This window comes from Nannobrachium achirus (assembly GCF_963921795.1).
Source record: "Nannobrachium achirus genome assembly, chromosome: 11".
Taxonomy (NCBI): Eukaryota; Metazoa; Chordata; class Actinopteri; order Myctophiformes; family Myctophidae; genus Nannobrachium; species Nannobrachium achirus.
The window spans coordinates 30,734,054-30,757,174 of record NC_137820.1 but is presented as its reverse complement, the minus strand read 5'-3'; the positions used below and the strand labels follow the sequence as shown (position 1 = coordinate 30,757,174).

At 43.8% G+C, this 23,121-nt stretch overlaps 1 protein-coding gene across 1 annotated transcript in view; it reads right to left on the bottom strand.

Moving 5' to 3' along the window:
* Positions 1 to 400: 400 nt before the first annotated feature.
* mrpl23 (mitochondrial ribosomal protein L23) overlaps positions 401 to 23,121 on the bottom strand; it is an 89,607-nt gene continuing 66,886 nt past the window's right edge. The window contains exon 5 of the mRNA XM_080737814.1: positions 401 to 899. Within this exon, the coding sequence (XP_080593940.1) occupies positions 735 to 899 (165 nt within the window). The 3' untranslated portion in view covers positions 401 to 734. The remainder of the gene's footprint in view (positions 900 to 23,121) is intronic.

Genomic DNA, 23,121 nt, shown 5'->3' with positions numbered 1-23,121 from the left:
AGATGGAACCGAGACGAGAGGAGAGGAGAGGAGAGGAGAGGAGAGGAGAGGAGAGGAGTGGGGTCATCTGAGGTGATGGAGGTTCGGCATGGTGGGCTGGTCTCTCCAAACATGGACCCCAGCCACTCTCCTCCTACTGTGGTTCTGTTCTGGCTTCCACTACTGGACTGCAGCCTCGCACGCACACACACACACAAATCGTCGTTGTCGGGTGGAAGCCTTGTATGTCCAAAACCGTTCGTTTTGTATCTATCATTTTAAAAATGATCTAAACTACGGTAGTGAAAACAGCCGATCTACAAGCACACAACGCCTCGCACCGCGAGGCGTTGTGTGCTTGTAGATCTGCTGTTTTCACTACTTTTGTGCGACGGCAGGGCTTTGCCGTCGCGACGGCAGGGCTTTGCTTTGCGAAAAAATTTACAAATTTGAAGCTCGGAGATACAAGGTTTCTGCCCGACAGTGACGAAATGCATCTCCAGTCTCTCAATCAAACAATACACACACCCGCACGTGCACGCACGCGCACACAACACACACAAATCCGTCTCTCACTCCTACCACACACACACACATGCACGCACGCACGCACACACTTGGACTTGTGTCTTACACGAACAGAATTTGCAAACGATATCAACACGGTCGCGCTGTAAACCAATAGTACATCATCTTTGTGCCACGCCCGCGGACGTTCCCTCTCTCTCCCCTCCGGGGTCAACGGGTTTCTCATTTCAGAGTCCGAACCAGTCGGTGACCCCTCCTCGGGCGGGGTCGGGTTTCTGCCGCTGCCTCTCGTCCTCCATGAACTTCTCCTGCAGGGCGTCCATGGAGCCCTCCTCCGGAGCGGTCTCCTTCGCTGGGAAGATGTCTGGGAAGCTGAAGGTCTGGCCCTGGCCCTGGACACAGACACACACACACAGAAGGGATGGGAGGGATGAGTAGGGCTGCCACAATGATGTCATTTTACATGACGATTAATTGTCACTCAGATAAGTGCGATTAACGTTTTTGTCGTTGACAGGGTTCCCACACACCAATTCATTTCCAAAACTTTTCCAGAATATTCAACCAGATTTCCTGGACTATATAACAATAATTCAGCTCAATAACGAGTCGTTTACTCCTATGCGCAATGCCCAAAGACAGGTAGTGCGTGATTTATTTCTGGCCTCCTGTATAGAAAGTCGATGGGAGTAGGTGGGGTTGGCAAAAGGGCCTTTCTGTGTGGAGTTTGCATGTTCTCCCCGTGTCTCCTAGGGTAGATACCCTCACAAAAACATGCAGTAATCCTGGTCTCTATAAAGCCTCCCCCTGGCCAGCCGGGGCGCCTGATGGAGGGGAATGGAACTGGTTGGAATAACGTGTTCCTTCCACGCGCTACGTCCAACCGGGGAAGCTCCCCCTGTCAGGTGATAAGAAGCGGCCTGCTCACTCCTCATGCATTGAAGGAAGCATGAGCTCAGTTCGGGGCCCTCCCCAGGTTGGCAGAGGGAGAGTAGAGCCCAGGATCACAGCTTAGGCAATTGGCACCGGGTGAAAAAATGGGTTACAAAAATCGTGGGATAAAAATTTAGATTAAAAAAAAAAAGAAAGTCGATGGGAGCCCAACTTTATTTGGACGCTGTGGCGATCCCAAAGGTCACAGACTCGGGCGCCCTAGCTAAACCATTAGAGCATGCCCTGGGCTACATCTGTGCAAGATTTGGTGCTTTTAGCCTGATTAGCACGAAAAAACCCTAAGCCCCCCCGACTATCAGTCATTTTATCTGTATATGTGGCTGGCTAAGCGACTAGGTATGTATCATGAACTACAATGCTGCTGATGACCAGTGCCAGGCCTGGGTGACCAAGGGCCGCTGTTGAGCAGGCCAGGCATGCTCTCTCTCTCTCGCACACACGCACACCCACGCACGCACACAAACACACACACCCACCACACCTCCCCACCACGATTCCCCCAAAACGATTGCGTTCATCTAAAATAATTGCGATTCTAAGATGATGTAATAATTGTAACGGGCGTATTTCCCACAGCGGTGCACAGCGAGGAGGAGGAGGACCAGGACGAGTGCACCACGCCGGAGACAGCATGGACTGCCCTATAGTAGGGCATTAACAACTTGTGATTTTTGCAAGCCGACTCAACTCAGTAAAAAGTTGAGTTGAAGTCGACTTCATCGTTTGATGACGTCATCACATCACGCACAACCCCCCAATTATTTTGGGGGGTCTTTGGGGGGTCCCCAGATGATTAATTTAATGTGAAACATTGTTTTCTCACTCAACTGTAAACAAACCAACATAATGTTTAAGTATATAGACTATAGAGGGTATCTTCACATTTCTAAAGTGCCAATTTAAGGACTTTTTAATACCTCTAAAAATTGTCAAATATATAGAGGCAGAAATTGTGAAAATAGCTATATTTTCACAATAGAACCATGTTATACCAAATGTAATGTAGCACTAATATTGGATCATTCCGTTCTTGACAATAAGAAATCCTACTGTTTGAATGCTGTACAGACGCACACATGGAGCAAAAATAATGATAGAAAAAAATAGAAAGGATTTTCTTTTTTCAACTTCGACTTTCTCAGGTGGGAGTCGACTTGTGTAATGAAGTCGACTCAGTCGACTTGTCGATTTTTTCGTTAATGCCCTACCCTATAGCCTCACAGACCCAAGACTTTGAATACCAACTCTCCATCATTTAGCTGGGGACCACCTGGAAACACCTCGAGGACCATCCGGTGGTCCCCGGGCCACTGGTTGAGAACCACTGCTATGCTCTAAATCTCTCCTCCAGTTACACAGACGCACCGCTCTCTCCCTCTCTGGCATTCGATTTCTCGTACTCTCCCTCTTTCTCTCTATCTCTCACACACACACGCGCGCGCACACACACACACACACACACACACACACACACACACACACACACACACACATTCAATATCTCTTCTCTCTCTCCATTTCTCTGGTCTTCATTTATTCAGAAGCAGAAGATGGTATCCATTATTTAGTCCGAACCAGCCCATCTCTGGCCGTGCCTAATGCATCACTAGACCCCAGCGTCGGGTCTGTTATCAGCCAGCCATTCAGTAATATACAGCAGTGGTTCTCAACCTTTCGAGGCCGCGACCCCCAAAATAATCATACTTTAACTGGGGACCCCCCACCCTGACGAGCACTAAGAGTTGAGGCATTACATTTTGTATAACACGGTTCTATTTAGAAAATAGCCGATCTACATGCTCACAACGCTTCGCGTTGCGAGGCGTTGTGACCATGTAGATCGGCTATTTTCTAAAATTCGGACTAATATTTGACAATTTGGCCTCTATACACTTTAACTTTATGTTGGTTTGTTTACTGTTAAGTGAGAAAACAATGTTGCACATTAAGTTAATTATCTGGGGACCCGCCAAAATAAGGTTGAAAACCACTGCTTTCAGCGCGCGCACACACACACACACACACACACACACACACACACACACACACACACACACACACACACACACACACACACACACACACACACACACACACACACACACACACACACACACACACACACACAGGTGAGAGTGCAAGCATATACAGTAGGCTACACATATCACTGATAATACCTCTTTGTCTCATACTGTATCTATCTATCTATCTTTGTATCAAGAAAGAGCCATCGCCGCTTAGTAATAGATTCCCGTCCTTTTGATTAGCGTTTCGACATATCCGACAAAATATAATGGTCAGGGACGTGCTGGCCATTGGGAAAAGCGGGACAATTCCCCAACGGCCGGTTCATTCCCGGCCGGTCCAGGCCGGCCATTAGGAAAAATAAATAAATAAAATGTCGGCATTCGTTCCATTTTGGGGGCTGGGCGGCCAACAAAGTAAATTCTCACCGTTGGGCAGAAACCTCGTATCTCCAAGTTTCAAATTTATAATTCTTTTTTCGCAAAGCAAAGCCCTGCTTCATCATACAAGGCTGTCGCACAAAAGTAGTGAAAACAGCAGATCTACAAGCACACAACGCCTCGCACCTGTGCTTGTAGATCGGCTGTTTTCACTAGTTTAAATCATTTTTAAAATGATAAATACAAAACAAACGGTTTTGGACATACAAGGTTTCCACCCGACAACGACGAAATATAACTCATGTACAATAATTGGCCCACTGGCTTGTCACTTTGTCATGATCTGAAATGGCAAATCTTTGAGTAGCAGCAGCATATAGAGAGAGATCTCTCTCTATAGCGTGCAATGGCCTCTCCAACTTTTTCCCGGGCTGAATCAGGGGCCCAGCATGTCCCTGGTGGGAACTCTTAAAGATGGGGTGCCATGATTTACCCCCTCCCCTAAAACATGATGATCAGGTACTATGATTATACTAGGAGGAAGATTTCTTCCAAAAAAAGTGTTTTTCAATCTGGCCTTTTGAACAACTTGAACCCCCGCATCCCAATTCTGAGGAGAACTTTAGCCAAAAATAGCAGATCTACAAGCTCTCAACACGAGGCGTTGAGAGTTTGGTAAATAGGTTTGGTTTAGAGGTAAAAAAGTACAAAGTGAAATGTCAAGTTTAGTAAGTAACGATGATTTAAGTGGTCAAAAATCAGTAAAGAAACAACAACATTAACACAGATCTAACCGACTGATGACAGAGCTGTCAAACAAGTTCATGAATCTATCTATGAAACCAATGAAAATCTGTATCACACATTTATTCAATATGTAGAGGGGGTCCCTGCTTCATGTCTCTCTCAGCTAAGGGGTCCTTGGCCTGAAAACGTTGAAGACCCCTGACCTTAAACCCAACCGAAACACTTATGGGATCAGTTTGGGGCGTGCTGTTCGTGCTAGAGTGACCGACACAGCAACGTTGGCCCAACTCCTTGGTGGAGGAGTGGAATGCCATCCCCACTCCCACAGCAGTGTGGGTGACTGACCGAGCACGGCCAGGCTGCCTGGTGGTGACCAGCACCATGAAGAGGTGCCAGCTAGAGATGGGACGATAAGCGATATTATCGTTTATCGTAATAAAAAAAATATAGTCGAATATTCGACAACGCTGTGAGCATGTAGATCTGCTATTTTCACAATATTTATCTGTGGAACCGAGTCACATTAAATGTAATACCTACAATTCTAAGTGCTTGTCAGGGTGGGGGTCCCAAGTTCAAATATGTTTATTTTGGGGGTCACAGCCTATAAAGGTTTGAGAAGCCCTGGTATAGAGCATTAAAAAATTCATCGACCAGGGGCATTGACAACTCATTCTTATGACTTCCTATCCAGCCAAGCTTTATAAACTATATATTTTTTAAAGAGAAAAAAAAAGTGAATATTCGACTTTCGAATAGTGACTTTGATATTTGAATATTCAAAAAATTGGTGAATGCCCTAGTACAGGCACACATACACTACTGTACAGTACGTTATGTATGCATGCACCTCCATATTACACGCATACCGTACATGAGTGTGCAGCATGCGAGTGCATGCATGCGCGCGGCGCACGCACGGCTTCAACTAAATGGCCCCCACCGATGTTGTGCACATTGTGTATGTTGTGCTGAGCTGCGTCAGAATGTCTCTCGTTTGTGCGAATGCGACCACAGACCAATTGTGCATTTCAGAGGTACTTTAAAGCCACTTTGGGGACAGCATACCTTCAAGCTTCTCACACCATCCCCTCTCCTCGCCGCACGCTACAGACATCACACAAACACAGTCCAGTGCACGCGCTCCAAATACTGTAAAATCCGCCCGTTTGAATTCTGTCATAAATATGCCTTGACCACCGCAAGAATGTCACCCCCCTCGACCACGATTGTGAAATTCACCTTGTGAGATTTCAACCGACCGCCCGTTCTCCCAGCGGTCACCCAGCATTCACCCGGTACTGAAAAAGGGCTTGGGGCAATTATTTTAGAGGCATCATAGATATGGGCCAGGCCAGCTAAACATCAGCTAAAATGATCTGAATGTAGGGTTTTTCCGAACTAAGACAATGTCCTACAATGTTACTGCCTAGAAATGTGAAATATTTTGGTTGGGGTCAGCCGTGTAGGCGTAAAGGAATGGTCTGGCAGTGCTGAGAATGTTACTTTGTCTGTCTCCAACCCCCAAAATACCAGGGGAAACATGCATGCATATATTACCACATAGCCCTGGTTCAATCCTCAGAGGGGGGACAAACATCACGTTTATGTAAACCCAGAGATGCGGAGCGGAGATTGCCTCGTCTAGTACCAAAACATTGTTTAGTTGTCGGGTGAAAACCTTGTATGTCCAAAACCATTTGTTTTGTATTTATAATTTTAAAAATGATCTACAAGCACACAACGGGCGTTGTGTGCTTGTAGATCGGCTGTTTTCACCACTTTTATGTGACAGCCTTGTCTGATGAAGCAGGGCTTTACTTTGCGAAAAAAATTGTAGATACGAGGTTTCTGCCCAACAGTGACGAAAAGAAACCTAGAAACTAAACAGTAATACCATATACTGTAAACTGACCGCAGCAGCACTATTAGCATATGTTACTGTTTGTGTTTGTTTGTGTACATGTGTGTATGTGCGCGCGTGTTGGCCTACGTGTGTGTCTGTGTGTGTGTGTGTGTGTGTGTGTGTGTGTGTGTGTGTGTGTGTGTGTGTGAGAGAGCGCGTGTGTGTGTGTGTGTGTGTGTGTGTGTGTGTGTGTGTGTGTGTGTGTGTGTGTGTGTGTGTGTGTGTGTGTGTGTGTGTGTGTGCGTGCGTGCGTGCGTGCGTGCGTGCGTGCGTGCGTGCGTGCGTGCGTGCGTGCGTGCGTGCGTGCGTGCGTGCGTGCGTGCGTGTACAGTGGTGGAAAAAGTACTCACATTTTTTACTTGAGTAAAAGCATCAATATTGCAATGCAAAAACACTCTGTTACAAGTAAAAGTCCGGATTTCCAAATGTACTTGAGTAAAAGTATGAAAGTGTTGGCATCAAAATGTACTTAAAGTACCAAAAGTAAAAGTACAAAAAATAGCAGATATACAAGCTCACAACGCGTAGCGATGCGACGCGTTGTGAGCTTGTAGATCGGCTATTTTCAAATAGCCAAGGTGTAAAATAGGGCTAAAGTGGGTTAATGTGTTATAATATCTGCAAAGTAACTAGTAACTAAAGTTTTCAAATAATTGTAGTGGAGTACAACAGTTTGATCCGAGATGTAGTGGAGTAAAAAGTATTGGAAATTCAAGTACAAATACCTCAAAACTGTACTTAAGTACAGTACTTAAGTAAATGTACTTAGCTACTTTACACCACTGTGTGTGTGTGTGTGTGTGTGTGTGTGTGCGTGCGTGCGTGCGTGCGTGCGTGCGTGTGCATGCGTGTGCGCGTGTGTGTGTGTATGTGCGTGCATGCGGTCCAAAACGCATACTTGGTTTACAGGGCTGACTAGCATCGTTCCGGAGACCAAGCACAAACACGGCAACATCAAATCCATAAACAACAAACAATAACACAACCGAAAAGAGTGCCCCAAAGAACCCCAGGCACCACCGGGTAAGGAGAGGAATGGCAGCTGGCCATTGGCTGGGGCTTTTAAAACCCATTCAGGCCTAGAATTATTGAATGCTTTAACCAGTGAAAAATAGCAGATATACAAGCTCGCAGCGCGGCACCGAGTGCCACGCTGCGAGCTTGTAGATCTGCTATTTTTGAAAAAGTCGTGAAAATGTGTGCAAATCTTTGAATATAATGTATTTTCAAAGCGAACGTTTGTAACTCAAATTTTGCTTCTGGGGGGTCCCTGGAACTAAATATTTTGAGATGGGGGTCCGTGGCCAAATACATATCATTTTGGGGGTCCTTCGAATGAAAAGATTTGAGAACCACTGACATACAGTAGTCTCTCAAGAACAGACTAATTGAGCTCCAGTTAAGTGAAAAGGACCTTTTCTTTGACGATGGCTGGCCAGATTGCAGACATAGAAACATAGGTTTTTCAAAAAATCTTAGAAGGATTCAAAAGACACTTATAGAATCAGGTCAAAATTCAAAATTTTAAAAATAGCAGATCTACAAGCTCGCAGTGCGGCACTCGGTGCCGCGCTGTGAGCTTGTATATCTGCTATTTTTCAATAGTTAAAGCATAAAATAATGATACACAAAATGTGTACCCGTTCTAAACGGGTTAACTAATGAAAGCAATGTTTGGGAAGGACAACTGGGCATCCAGGAAGGAATTCCTGTGGCTGGGTTCTTCTCTCACACGCCAAGTTGCCCGACACTCAACCACCACTACAAACATCGGCCCAAACAATAAGCACCTACTGTACAGAGTGCACAGCACGCACGTAGGTCCAGGAAAAGAAAAAAAGAAAACGTTCAAGACTAGCTAAACTGTCAGAATTAGCACTGAACTCTAACCACGTCTGGCAGCGGCAGCGTGCGCGCGCACGCAACACACAGCTAGCCTAAACATAGCTGTTTTGAATCAACCTAGATAGACATACAGCGGACAATAGTCATGTTTTGATTACCCCACTCAATGTTTCATTCTTTTTTTTTTTCATTGTCGTTTTGTTTTAATGGCATACTGTGTAACTTTGCCCTGTGTTTACAAAAAAACAAAACAGTTACCATTGGTAGGTTGGCGAAGAGCGCCCTCTCGCGCAATCACTGAAAACCCTGAAATGACGCCTATAGCGTATGTGTTAACACTGCCACGGCCCCGTTATCACGTCCACAGACGTGTCAACTGGTTACCATGTTAAGATCCACCCGTTTCCGCAGGAATTTACAGTAGAATTGTGTGTAGGGCACATCCGGGTATTCTGGGACCGTCAATGACAGTCGGGATTACGATTACATGACATTCGGCATGGCTGCAACGTAGCTGCGAGCTGGAAACTCATGGATAGCATACCTTTAACCCATTTAGGCCTAACCTATAGAATAGGGCTAAATCAGAAATTAGCCTACAAAACAAATATTTTGCTACATACTGTACATGTACTGTAAGCCCCTCCCAAACAGCAAAATGTGTTCCCGGCCTGAACCAGGGGTGTTGTTGGCTGGATTATTCATGAAGCTTTCCCGGAAGAGAAAGATCCCATGATTGGCCGCCACATGCGCTGTTTTCCCCCCGCGAGGTACCAAAAAGATTTTTTCTCCACTGGACCCCATTCATTTTCCTCTTTGAAATTCTAACCTTACTAAACATCGTCATAAATACTTTATGGTTCCTGTCGCTAGTGAAAAACTGCCTTTCAATTACCATGATATGCGTTTTGTGCAAATATGGTCCCATTTATGTTAAAATTGATGATAAAGTTGCGGGGGGCGTGGCCAACTAAACTGATACCAGCCGGCTGTGTTCTTCTTCGTGTGGTGTATTTCGGGAGGCTCCGACGGTTGCACGTGACCGTTGGCAGCAAATAGCATTCCTTATGATTCCTGGGGTACCATTCAAACAATGATGGCGACACCCAAGGGACAAAAAAGCGTCATTTTCGCCGCATAGAAACCAATGGCTTCGCACCGTCCATATTTTTTTTACAGTCTATGCTTTAAACATCATCTACACCAGAGGTTATCAAAGTGGATTCCAGGGACTCTCTGGGTTCCTTTAGGGGGGTCTAAATTAACCCACACAAGTCTGTAAATCTGACTTAACGGTCCTACACCATGCATTTAAAAATAATTTATATAACATTGTTTGTGTCCCAAAAACGTTTTTCAAAAGGTTTGAGGCTAAATTACCACTCCTGAATACAGAGCCCCTGTAATTTCTGCCTGGCTTTCAGAGCATTTTCAGCTGCAGTACCACCTTGTCCTGAGTGGGAAGACTGCGCTATTGAGCCAGTTTAGGCCCAACACTCCTCCCCACCTCCTGCTCAGCAGGTCTGCCCACCCCTCCCCAACCCCCACTCAGCACAGAAGTAGGTCCCGATTTTGACGACACAATCGGGACCTTTCTCAGACAGCCCGTTTCTGAGACCTGCTTACATAGATCTGCCCATAAACTGAGAAAGACACAATTGTAAGAAATAGGACTTTGTGAGGATAGAACTTGCTGGTGGGACACCAAAAAAATACATAAACATTGGAAAAATGAAAATTCATGGTGTAGCCCCTTTAATTTGAAATTTGAGAACCGCTGTTCAACAAACACTACAGCATCGCCAAGACACACCCTGCTGAGGATGCCAGGCCAGCAAGGTTGCTTACATGGCTCAAGAGTTGGGGGGGTATTAATTAACGTACAACCTGCCACCCAATCTTTAGGCATGTGGGCTACAATCAAGGCTGAGATGTCCAACAAGCTGACTTCTCTCCACACAACACCAACCCGGGAGGGATGGGACGATACGCGATATTATCGTTTATCGTGATAAAAAACATTCAGGATAATCGTATTGTGGAGATTTAATTTATCGTTATATTGTGCACTGTCATGCACTGGGATCAATTCACCTTTTATTTGCAGGGCTGCATATCCGGTACCATTTAAACCCTCTATAATTGGTAAAAGGTGCTTATAATATACGTTCTTGATACAGTCTTTTTATCAATCTCTATCAAATGTCTTTGCCAAAAAATAGCCGACGCGTTGTGAGCTTGTAGATCGGCTATTTTTTTGGCAAATATTCCACACCAGGATAATGGATTTTGATTATCGCAATAATATCGTAAATCACGATTTCCTTCGTCACAATAATGGTGATATGAAACGTTCATATCGTCCCATCCCTACCCGGGAGCAGACACCCGCACTGCATCTCTCCAAAACATAGAACATATAACTATTAGGGGGAAAACTACTATGGTGAGTGTGTTGGGACTTCACTGGACACAGGTCTGGATCTGTGCTACGTCCATAAGCCTGGGACGTTTGGCTCTCACCGCTCTGATACCAGCTTTTAGGGAGCGAGCCGGGGATGAAAAGTGCATAACCTTCAATCAAAAGGAAGGGAGAGAGAAAAAAGAATAACCCTTGCTCCTGTCTCGCGGTGGCAACTGCAGTGGTGTAAAGGTAACTAAGTACATTAAGAGATACAAGGTTTCCACCCGACAATACATTTTACTAAAGTACTGTACAATACAATTTTGAGGTACTTTTACTTTACTGGAGTATTTCCGATTTGCGTTACCTTTTACAACACGTTACATGTATTTCATATTACGGTACAAAACATAGCGTTGGTGTCGGGTGGAAACCTTGTATCTCCAAGTTTAAAATTTGTATGTTTTTTTGCAAAGTAAAGCCCTGCTTCATCGCACAAAGCCGTCGCACAAAAGGAGTGAAAACAGCAGATCTACAAGCACACAACGCCTCGCGATGCGAGGCATTGTGTGCTTGTAGATCTGCTGTTTTCAGTAGTTGAAATCATTTTTAAAATGAAAAATGCAAAACGAGCGGTTTTGGACAAGGATTACACCTGACAACAAAAATGTGAATCTTTTCCCCTAAGATACAGTATGTTTGGCACGAGGAAAACTTCAGAGAACATTCGATTCCATTACAACAGATTGAAAATAACTTTATAATTGACATTTAACCACTTGAACCCCAGCAACCCCAGCAGCAGCAGATCTACAAGCTCACAATTGTGAGCTTGTAGATTGTAGATCTGCTATTTTCGGCTACAGTTCTCAGAATATGGACACTAGGGTTCAAGTTATTAATATAAAAAGGATTGAAAGATTTGGAGGACCCCCTGTAGTAACTCTGAGGACCCCTATAGGGGTCCTGGACCCCCTGTTGAAGACCCCTGCGATAAACAATAATAATGATTATCTTCCCATGAGGATGGAGGTGGACGATAGCGCCGCTCTGCCATTAAACAGCTGGTCTGGTAACCAGGAGACGGCTACAGAGCGATGAGCCAAACAAGACCTCCGAGCCAGAGGGAGAGAGTGAACGCTGTCGCATGACAATCCCCAGTTATACGGCACCGTTGCTGGACACCTTGCGTAAACACAGCGCGAAGATTAATACCGGCCTCCGAGAGCGCGATTCACAAAAACAACAAAGCTGCAGGGATTGGAATCAACAAAGCACCGAGACACGTTAAACAAGTCTTCTTATTGTTGGCAGCGGGCCACACCCCGCGCGAGTGTGTGTGTGCGTGTGTGTGTGTGTGTGTGTGTGTGTGTGTGTGTGTGTGTGTGTGTGTGTGTGTGTGTGTGTGTGTGTGTGTGTGTGTGTGTGTGTGTGTTTCTGTGTCTTGCGTCTGCCGGACACATTTCCGCAGTCAGAGAGAGTTGCTGGCAGAGAGTGTTCATATTTTCGTTTGTAATGTATACATCACGCCCCCCCCCCCCCCCTTGGCCTCAATGCTGATCCGTGAGCCAAAATGAACTTTTCCTGCGGGTGAGAGAGAGAGAGAGAGAGAGAGAGAGAGAGAGAGAGAGAGAGAGAGAGAGAGAGAGGCGCGCGCGCCGTGCGTACATGCAAAATGAGTGATTTATGGAAAACACTGAAGACCAGACAAAAAGGACGAAAACAGAGAAAGGTCTGGCAAAGAGAAAAAAAAGAGAAAAAAAGGAGAGAAAAAGGGAGAGAAAAGAAAAACGGTGCCTCCTAGAAGCTCCCTTGCCCCGTTAGCTACATAGCCCTGCACCCCTAAAACGAAACAAATGAAAGGACTGGCCGAGTTTCCGTGGCTTTGGCATGGCCCTCGCCATGCTCTCAATGAAATGGAACCGGCATCTAGGAATATTGGGACGGAGCCCTCACACTTTGAGCCATGTAAACATATGCCTCTTACGCACATGAACCAACCATTACACCCACAGTTTCCCTCTCCACGGAGCACGGAGAGACACAGGCGAGAAGAGGGGGGGTCAAGAAGAGAAGGCTAATGTTGTCATTGACTCGGTACCAACCCCCCCCCCCCCATCCCAGTGTTTATGTGTGTGTTTCCTTATTAAGCTCAAGTTCGATGCCTCGGTTGGGTTCCAGGAGGGAGTGGTGTGTGTGTGTGTGTGCATGTGCATCAACCAGTGTACATGTGTATGTCTGTCTGTGTATGTCACACGTGTGTGTGTGTGTGTGTGTGTGTGTGTGTGTGTGTGTGTGTGTGTGTGTGTGTGTGTGTGTGTGCGCACACATATGACAGAGCCAACAGTGGAGTCATCTATAAGCCCCAGAAGTAATCCTGTTTGCAGAACTAGAGAGGGAAAATCACACACACACGCACACGCACACGCACACACACACACACACACACACACACACACACACACACACACACACACACAGAGAGAGTGTGTGACCTTTTTTGTTTTTACGATATTATCGCGATAATCAAAATCCATTATCCTGGGGCGGAACATTTGCCAAAAAATAGTAGATTTACAAGCTCGCGGCAGGTTGTGAATATAGAGAGAAAGACATAGATAGATACATAGATAGATACATAGATAAAGATAGAGATCTCCGGAGTCCATATCAGTTGCATCTCTAGGCCTAACAATAATTTATAATAACATAAAAACAATAACAATCGTCATAATAATACAATAATAACAATAATAATATCTGGATTCAACACAGATCAATTATTGACAATATGTCAATTCTAGTTTGGTAAAGACATTTGATAGAGAGTGAAAAAAAGACTATCAAGTACGTATATTATAAGTACCTTTTACCAATAGAGGGTTTAAGTGGTATTGGATATGCAGCTCGGCAAATAAAAGGTGAATTGATCCCAGTGCATGACGGAGGACGATATCACGATAAATTAAATCTCGACGATACGATTATCGTGAGCATTTTTTTATCGCGATAAACGATAATATTGCGTATCGTCCCATCCCTAAGCATGCAGCCGCTACACTCAAATAAAAACAGGGAAGGGAGGGGGGAGTAGAAGAATCTCCATATTGAACAGCAAAAAGAATGCTGTTTGGAAAAATGTGTGTCCAGCAGGCTTTGGGGGAATGCAAAGTGAAATCACCATTATTCATAAGGTCAGATCATAGCAGAGAAAGACATAGTTGTTCTGGGGGCTTGATGTGTTTAAAATGCCTTTGATGAGAAACAGGAAGGTGCCAGCGCAGCGCACGTCGCTTTTCCACAGCGCGGGAGATGAATAGGACATTGTGGTGGCAACCGAGGACACAAAAGGCTGATTCAACCTGCCTCTCCGAGAGCCGCACTTACGGTACAAGAACCGGCCCTGGACGGGACCGAGACCAAGAAACTGGACATGACTAGGGATGGGACGATAAGCGACATTATCGTTTATCGTGATAAAAAACGCTCACGATAATCGTATCGTGGAGATTTCATTTATCGTGAAATCGTCCTCCGTCATGCACTGGGATCAATTCACCTTTTATTTACCGAGCTGCATATCTGGTACCACTTAAACCCTCTATTACAGGGGTCTTCAACAGGGGGTCCGCGACCCCTAGGGGGTCCGCGGAGGTACTGCAGGGGGTCCGCAAAATTATTGCTTAAAAAAAAAAAGATTTAAATTTTCTTTTTTTTTTCATTTTTCACATTTATGTTAAAAAATAAATCATGATTCTATCCATTTTGAATAGCTTGAATACATGATTACTATGAAATTGACAGATTGTTGATATTATTGACATTGGTTCTCAGTTAATAAGTAGTATGTTTAGAAATGGTAGTGGTACGGCCCACCCTGCTCGCTGTAACTTGTACATGTTTAAAATAAAAAATATGTCGTAGCCCCGACCCCCCCACCCTACGAGGTGGTAGGGGGTCCCTGCTCCATCTCCCCATCAGTTTGGGGGTCCCCGGCCTGAAAACGTTGAAGACCCCTGCTCTATTAGTAAAATGTACTTATGATACAGTCTTTTTTTCCACTCTCTACCAAATCTCTGCCAAATGATTGCCGATCTACAAGCTCACAACACGTTGCGTTGCGACGCGTTGTGAGCTTGCAGATCGGCTATTTTTTGGCAAATGTTCCGAGTGATGTTGGGGATATTTTGATTATTGCGATAATATCGTAAATCGCGATTTCTATGGTCACAATAATCATGATATGAAATTCTCATATCGTCCCATCCCTAGAGATGACGGGGGCCCAGACGTGGACATGTGACAGACAGTGAGGAGGCTTTTTTTCTTTTCTTTTTTGCCTCCATCTGTGGTTAATGACAATCCAGCGGGCTACAAGAATGCGCTACTGACCTCAAGGACGAAAAAAAAAAAAAAGGAAGCCAATCTGACATCCGAGAGGTAATTGAACTGCAGGCTTTTGTAGTTGTAGTGTTGAGTTTTATTTGACATCTGCTTGCACCGAGTTCTTTTCTCTCCGTAAGGAAAACGGACAGAATGTAAATTGGTCATCCTGGCAGTGGTGTAAAAAGTACTAAAAGTTTTTACAGTCAATTTTCAAAAAAACTTTTTGTCATTGTATCATCTAATCAGGCTTTTGGGAACACCCAGGACAGTTTTTGAATTTCTTCATCCAGTATTTAGATATTCATTTCCCTCATTTTGCCCCCTTCCAGGACCTTCCTATACAAACCCATTATAACTTCAAACTCCATTTTAACCATGATAGGTTCAATGAAAACAACTGTCCTTTTTTCTGGTGACTCCTAACACCCTCCGAATACGTGAGTAGGCCATGTTTTTTCGATAACTTGTTTCACAATTTTTTTTATAATCTTTTATTGTATTTAATAATTTACATTTTCCCAAAGAATTAATAGAAATCAATGAAAAATGTTGTCGAAAAAACATGGCCTTCTCACGTATTCAGAGGGTGTCAGGAGTCACCAGAAAAAGGACAGGTGTTTTTAATTGAATCTATCATGGTTAAAATGGAGTTACAATGGGTTTGTATAGGAAAGGTCCTGGAAGGGGAAAAATGGGGGGAAATGAATATCAAATATCTAATAAATACTGAATGAAGAAATTCAAAAACTGTCCTGGGTGTTCCCAAAAGCCTGAAGAGACGATAAAATGACAAAAAGTTTTTTTGAAAGTGAAATATTTTATTACTTTAAGACGGGGTCCGCGGGTTCGGACTAAGGTTTCTGCCGCAAAATCTATAAACGTAAGCGCCTTCAAAATAGAGCAACTTCCATTCAAAATAAAAGAGAAAAGAAAAACACGTTAAGGTCCTTGTGTGCGCACCTTGGATCTAGGGATGGGACCATATGAAAATGTCATGTCACGATTATTGTGACAAAAGAAATCGCGATTTACGATATTATCGCGATAATCAAACTCCATTATCCTGGAGCGGAAAATTTGCCAAAAAATAGCCGATCTACAAGCTCACAACGCGTCGCGATGCCACGCGTTGTGAGCTTGTAGATCAGCTATTTTTTGGCAAAGAGATTTGTTAGAGATTGAAAAAAACTGTATCAAGTACGAGCTTGTAGATCGGAAATTATTTGCCAAGAGATTTGTTAGAGAGTGAAAAGACTATCAAGTACGTACATTATAAGTACCTTTGACCAATTCTAGAGGGTTTAAGGGGTACCGGATATGCGGCTCGGCAATTAAAAGGTGAATTGATCCGAGTGCATGACGGAGGACGATATCACAATAAATTAAATCTCCACAATACGATCGTGAGTGTTTTTTATCACGATAAACGATAATATCGCGTATCAGCCCATCCCTACTAGGATCACCTTTCTTTTTCCTCCTCGTCATCACTCACAAGTTAAATGGGATTTGACTTTGCATCTGCGAGGGGTAACCGCGCTACACTGGCCGTACTGTACTGGAGCTGTGTGCACTGTAATGTGACTCCACCCCCGGGCGACCGCACTTCAACTGTGTTCAGTCACGGAGAAACCTCGCCACGCGGCCACCTGCTGGGCACCTTCACTCGTCGCTTCCAAGCGCTGCGAAAATGCAAACGTAAACTCGTTTGCCATGCGGTGAGAGTGAATTGTAGAAGGCCTTTTCCAGGGGTGACATATGAGGTCCCAGCGTTCACATTTTAAACTTAAATAAAATTATTTAATGCATCATTATGTCCACCTCTCATAAGCCGCACCTGAATATAAGCCGCACCAGTTAAATTTAGAACAAAAAACTAATGTGTACATATATAAGCCGCACCTGACTATAAGCCGCAGCCGTCCTTCCTGCTTCATGCTAGAGCGCCCCTGGTGGCTGTAAAAATCCATATATAAATCCTTGTTAAAGACCATTGTAAAACTAACTAACTGGCCGTTAGCTGTAAAAATCTCTATATAAGCCGCACCGTTGTATAAGCCGCAGGGTTCAAAACATGGGGAAAAAGCTGCGGCTTATAGTCCAGCAATTACGGGGTATATTTTTTTCTCTTTTCTGCCTGTGTTGATAGTTTGTAGTAGTGAAGATGGACAGGAAAGAGGGACGGTTAGAGCAGGGCTACTCAACTTAGGATGGCTCAGGGGCCACTCAGCAAAATACAAAAAGTCCAAGGGCCGCCAGCTAAAAATGATGGTCCTATTTTGGACATTACAATGATTTTGTAACACACTACATGAGCAGTCTAAGAATGTAAGGGAAACACAGACACCTGGCACATTTCCATCTACAGTATAAGGCCAAACCTAATTGAACAAAAAGATTGTCATGGAATGATTAATGATGAAAATTATGAAGTTTCTTATTTTGGAACAAACAAAATAGCAAGAAAAAAAGCACAGTATTGTATAAAACAAGACGAAAATAGTTTCCTAGTGGTTTTGGAGAGAAACTGAAAATTACATCAGAAATTATTTGTCCAAGCTGAAAGTGGACAAAATATATATGTATTGGTATGACCATGACGGGCCGCATAGACATGCTGCAGGGGACGCAGGCTGAATAGCGCTGGGTAAGAGAAAAGCAACTAAGGTTGTCGGGAACAGGACTCGAACACGTGCCGGGCTGTCAGACTACATTAGAGCCTAAGTGCCCGGACCGGCAGGCAAATTAATCTGGTTTTGATCGGCACTGAGTGCATCCCAAGCCATGCCAGTCTACCTCCATGTATCGTGTTTTCTAGTCTGTAACCATACATGTATTACATCGTTGTAAACCAGCTGATCTACAAGCACACAACGCCTCGCGGTGCGAGGCGTTGTGTGCTTGTAGATCGGCTGTTTTCACTACTTTCGTGCGACGGCCTTGTCTGATGAAGCAGGGCTTTACTTTGCGGAAGAATGTACAAATTTGAAATTTGGAGATACGAGGTTTTGGCCCGACAGTGACGATTAACTCTTTTCAATTTGATCCACAAGCTTACACAACGTGTTGCAATGCGACGCGCTGTGAGCTTGTGGATGGATTATTTTAGCTACGTTTTGTTTTTATTGGGCTTAATTGGTCACTTTTTCTTTTTTTTTGCCACCCTCCAGTTTCTTCCTGAAACGACACCATCTCTGGGCCAAAGGGACAAGTTGAGTCCCCGTCGCCCCGAGGAAGAGAGCATTCTGCCCTCCAGGAGCAAGGGGGGAGATAGAGACATCCTGAAAGCAGCCAATAAAGATCAGCCAGATGTGGGTGGGTGTAAAGAACACAGGGACTGCGGTCACGTCTCTTCAGGGCTCTACGCTGATGGGAGAGAGAGGTGTTGACGATGCGGTCGCGCTCCAGTGCGGCCGAGGCGCACGCCGTGTGGTGCATGGCCGCGTGGTGCTGCGGTGGTGCATGGCCGCGTGGTGCTGCGGTGGTGCATGGCCAGTAGGGCATTCTCCCAATATTCGAATATCAATGTCACTATTCAACGTTGTTCACCGAAGTCGTTTTATTGTTTTCTCTTTAAAAAAATATATAGTTTATAAAGCTTGGCTAGATAGGAAGTCATAAGAATGAGTTGTCAATGCCCGGTGAATTTGTTAATGCTCTAATACCAGGGGTTCTCAAACCTTTTTAGGCCGTGACCCCCAAAATAAACCTATTTGAACTGGGGACCCCCACCCTGACAAGCACTTGGAATTGTATGTATTACATTTAATGTGACTCGGTTCCGCAGATAAATATTGTGAAAATAGCAGATCTACATGCTCACAACGCCTCGAGGCTGTGAGCATGTAGATCTGCTATTTTCACAATGTTCGCCTCTTGCTTACTAAATATTTGACAGTTTGGCCAGTCCTGTCGAATATTTGACTATTCGAATACTTTGAGGTCGAATAATTCGAATACTAAAAATCACTATTCGTGAATGCCCTAATGGCCAGTATACAAACCTTTTGAAAATAGCAGATCTATATGCTCATATTGTGAGCTTGTACAGTAGATTGGCTATTTTCAAATGGCCCGAAATGAATATAGGCTGAAGTGGTTACTGTATTTTTTTTAATAATCCAAATCTACAAACTGACCAGTAACTAAAGTGTTCAAATAATTCTAGTGTAGCAAAAGTATAATATTTGCCCCTGAGATATAGTTGAGTAGTAAGTAGTAAGTAAGAAATACCTCAAAATTGTACTTAAGTACAGTACTTGAGTAAATGTACTTAGTTACGCTAGTAAGGCGCCTCAGGGCGACAAGCGACCTTGCCCTAAAGGGCGAGGTCGCGCCCTGTCTTGGCCATCTGGCCTGTGATGTATATCGGACCGTTTTCCCATATATGGAGACCCTTGGTACCCATATATGGAGACCCTAACCCTATGGATGGAGATATGCTGTGAGACCCCAAACATGCTTACTCAGTTAATCGTGAAAATCCTATGAGGTCTATCAAATCTGACATCATACATACAATCCCTTTTATGCCCATACATGGAGATCCCTGTCTGAACCAGCCACACAGATATGGGCTGTCTTCTTCCATAAATGGGTATTCCCATATGAAGTCCTGTTAGATATGGGCTTAATATTGACAACATAAGGGATCTCCATATATGGGCATAAAAGGGATTCTGTTAGAGTGGTTCCCATGACATCCCATGACATCACAGTGATGTCAAAGTGTGATGTCAGAGCGGCAAACCCATAGACCATAAAAAAGTGTACACGTCCAGACAGACAGAGAGAGTCAGCATGTGCCGTTTCACATACTAAACTAAGACCTTCGGTCACAATTACACCACTGGTCATGTGTTATTTCTTAATAAGAAAACATTCATCCAAAAAGGATCCCGTTAGGATAATTGCCCTCCTGTTTCACGTGCAGTTAGGATGTTGCCGCCTAACATTGCTGTCTGCAAAAGTGTCAAAGGCTCAAAACCGTTTCGAGCTTGTAGATCTGCTACTTTTGCTTCTTCTTTTTATCCTGAACAGTATAACAGTTTGGACATAATGAGGTTTACACTCGATAGAGACGATTGATTTATATTAAAGCTATGCTCCATGCTGCTTTGTCCTGTCATTGCAACAGGTTTTGTCAGCGTTGGTAAGTTATATTTCTTGGCCATCTGGATCCATTCCGTGGGACAAAATGACACGCGTGTTTATGTGTGTTAGGGCGACGGCTGTTATTTCATATTAAAAATCAATTATTCACAGGGAAAAGTCCCAATAATTGATGTTTAAAAAGGCCTATACTTAATTCTGTGCATGCCAAAGAACACATGGATTCAGTAGGTCCCCTGGAATTCTATTCAGTGTGGAAAAGCTCCTGGAACCATGTTTAGACCATGGTCTTGTGACCCAGAAACTTTCCACCGGGGTCTGTTGAGGTGAACAGAACTACACTATAAAATCCTTAGTGTTCAATTAACCGCGGAATCTTTACCGTGTACACTGGGTGACCCCACCCCTAATTAACGACGGGGTCAAATCATGGTCGTAAATCAACGTCAGTCATTATTTTGTTTTTAAACGAGGAATCTTTCAGTCAACGTATTCAACAATAAGCAGCAACTGACACCGACATGCTAATTGCTGATTATTTAACGAAATATCGACCTGGCATCCCCAGTATTTGGGCTACAAAAATAAAACGTTGCATCGTGATGTGTTGCCAACTTGTATAACTGCTATTTTCGCTGTTTGTAAAAAGAAAATATATAAGTATACAGTTGTGCTGTTTCAACTCTTCAGTATGTACTAGGGCATTAACGACTTGTGATTTTTGCACGTCGACTCGACTCAGTAAAAAGTCGAGTTGAAGTCGACTTTATCGTTTGATGACGTCATCACATCACACACGACCCCCCAATTATTTTGAGGGGGTCCCCAGATTAATGTGCAACATTGTTTTCTCACTCAACTGTAAACAAACCAACATAAAGTTTAAGTGTATAGAGGGTATCTTCACATTCCTAAAGTGACAATTTAAGGACTTTTTAATACCTCTAAAATGGCAAATTAAACAATTGTCCAAATTGTCAAATACATAGAGGCAGAAATTGTGAAAATAGCAGATCGACATGCTCACAACGCCTCGCATTGCGAGGCGTTGTGAGCATGTAGAGCATGTAGATCTGCTATTTTTTTTTTTCCAACTTCGACTTTCTCTGGTGGGAGTCAACTTGTGTAATGAAGTCGACTGAGTCGACTTCCTGAAACTTTCCTGAAACTTTCCTGCAAATGCATTTTTTCCACAGGTTTCTTCCCCTGTTTTGCCTTTTAATTTTTTATGGAGAATGGAGCGTATTTTTACAGAAACTCACAAATGTCAAGAAGAAGCCGCTCCGTTCCCATTGAAAAGCAGAGGTAGATGTGAACTTCAAAGTCAGAGAAGGTCATAAAAATAGCAAAAAATAGCTGATCTACAAGCTCAATGTTCTGCAAATCCCCTGAAAATCTACTGTATTGCCGCGTTGGACGTGCAAGACGTGTTGGACGTGTGAAGTTTTGAAATGGCACATCTACATAATTTATGGCTTAAGAAAGGCAAGTATGGTGCTGATATATTAGTTCTGCGAAACATGTCTCTAACCCTGGAATAGGGATGGGACGATATGAAAATGTTTGATTTGATAGAGAGTGAAAAAAAGACTGTATCAAGTACGCATATTACACAGGTACAGGGGCCTAGCAGAGGAAGAAAGAATATGTGAATACTGTGATCTGGGTGAGGTAGAGAATGAAATACATTTTATTTTATTTTGTCCTTTGTATCATGATTTGAGAGTGTGTTTATTAAAAAAAAAAATCACAATCCTGACATTAACCTAATAGAGTATGAGAATGGTGCCTTAATGACATTTCTATTTGATCATGTATTTGCTTTTGCAGAATATCTCTTTAAAGCGTGGGATAGGAGGAGAAGGGTGACCTACAGATGAAGTTAAATGTTGACTTTTGTGCTATGGGCAGGCCATATGGAGAGGTAGTGTATTGCAGGGGTGGGTGCACCCCTCTCATCTCTACAGACGTTTGAGTGTTTGCAGGGATGGGAGGGGTGTACTCACTTCTGTAAGGTACTCACTTCTGTAAAGTACTCACTTCTGTGAGATACTGTATTCTTTATAATAATAATAATAATAATGGATTGCATTTTTATAGCGCTTTTCTAAGCAAGTTGCGAACTCAAAGTGCTTACAATGTTCCATTCATTCATACATTGGGAGGTGAAGCGGCGAACAGTCAACGCCAGCGTCCTCACTTCCCACATTCACACACCAATGGTGGCAACTGACAAGCTAACACCATTGGAGGCAACGCGGGGTTCAGTGTCTTGCCCAAGGACACTTCGACATGTAGACAGGAGTAGCCGGGATGTGAACCGCCGATCCACGGACCATTGGCCACCCCGCTCTACTTCCTGAGCCACAGCCGCCCTCTATATAATTTATATTTAGCTGTTGGTGGAATTCACACTGGAATGTCTGTTTTGTTTACATGTATAGTATGTATTTGATGTGTCTGATAATCCCATATGGGATGGGTCAAATGTTGTCTAGACACGGAAATAAAATATTCATTCATTCATTCATTCATTCATTCATTCATATTATAAGTACCTTTTACCAATTATAGAGGGTTTAAGTGGTGCAGGATATGCAGCTCGGCAAATGAAAGGTGAATTGATTCCAGTGCATGACGGAGGACGATATCACGATAAATGTAATCTCCACGATACGATTATCGTGAGCGTTTTTTTATCACGGTAAACGATATATCGCTTATCGTCCCATCCCTACCCTAGAAGAGATGCAGACTGATTGTAAACAGTTCCTGCTGCCAGGGCCTTGGGTGGGCCATGCTTTCACTCTCACTAAGACACACACACTCGCGCGCATGCACGCGCAGACCCACGA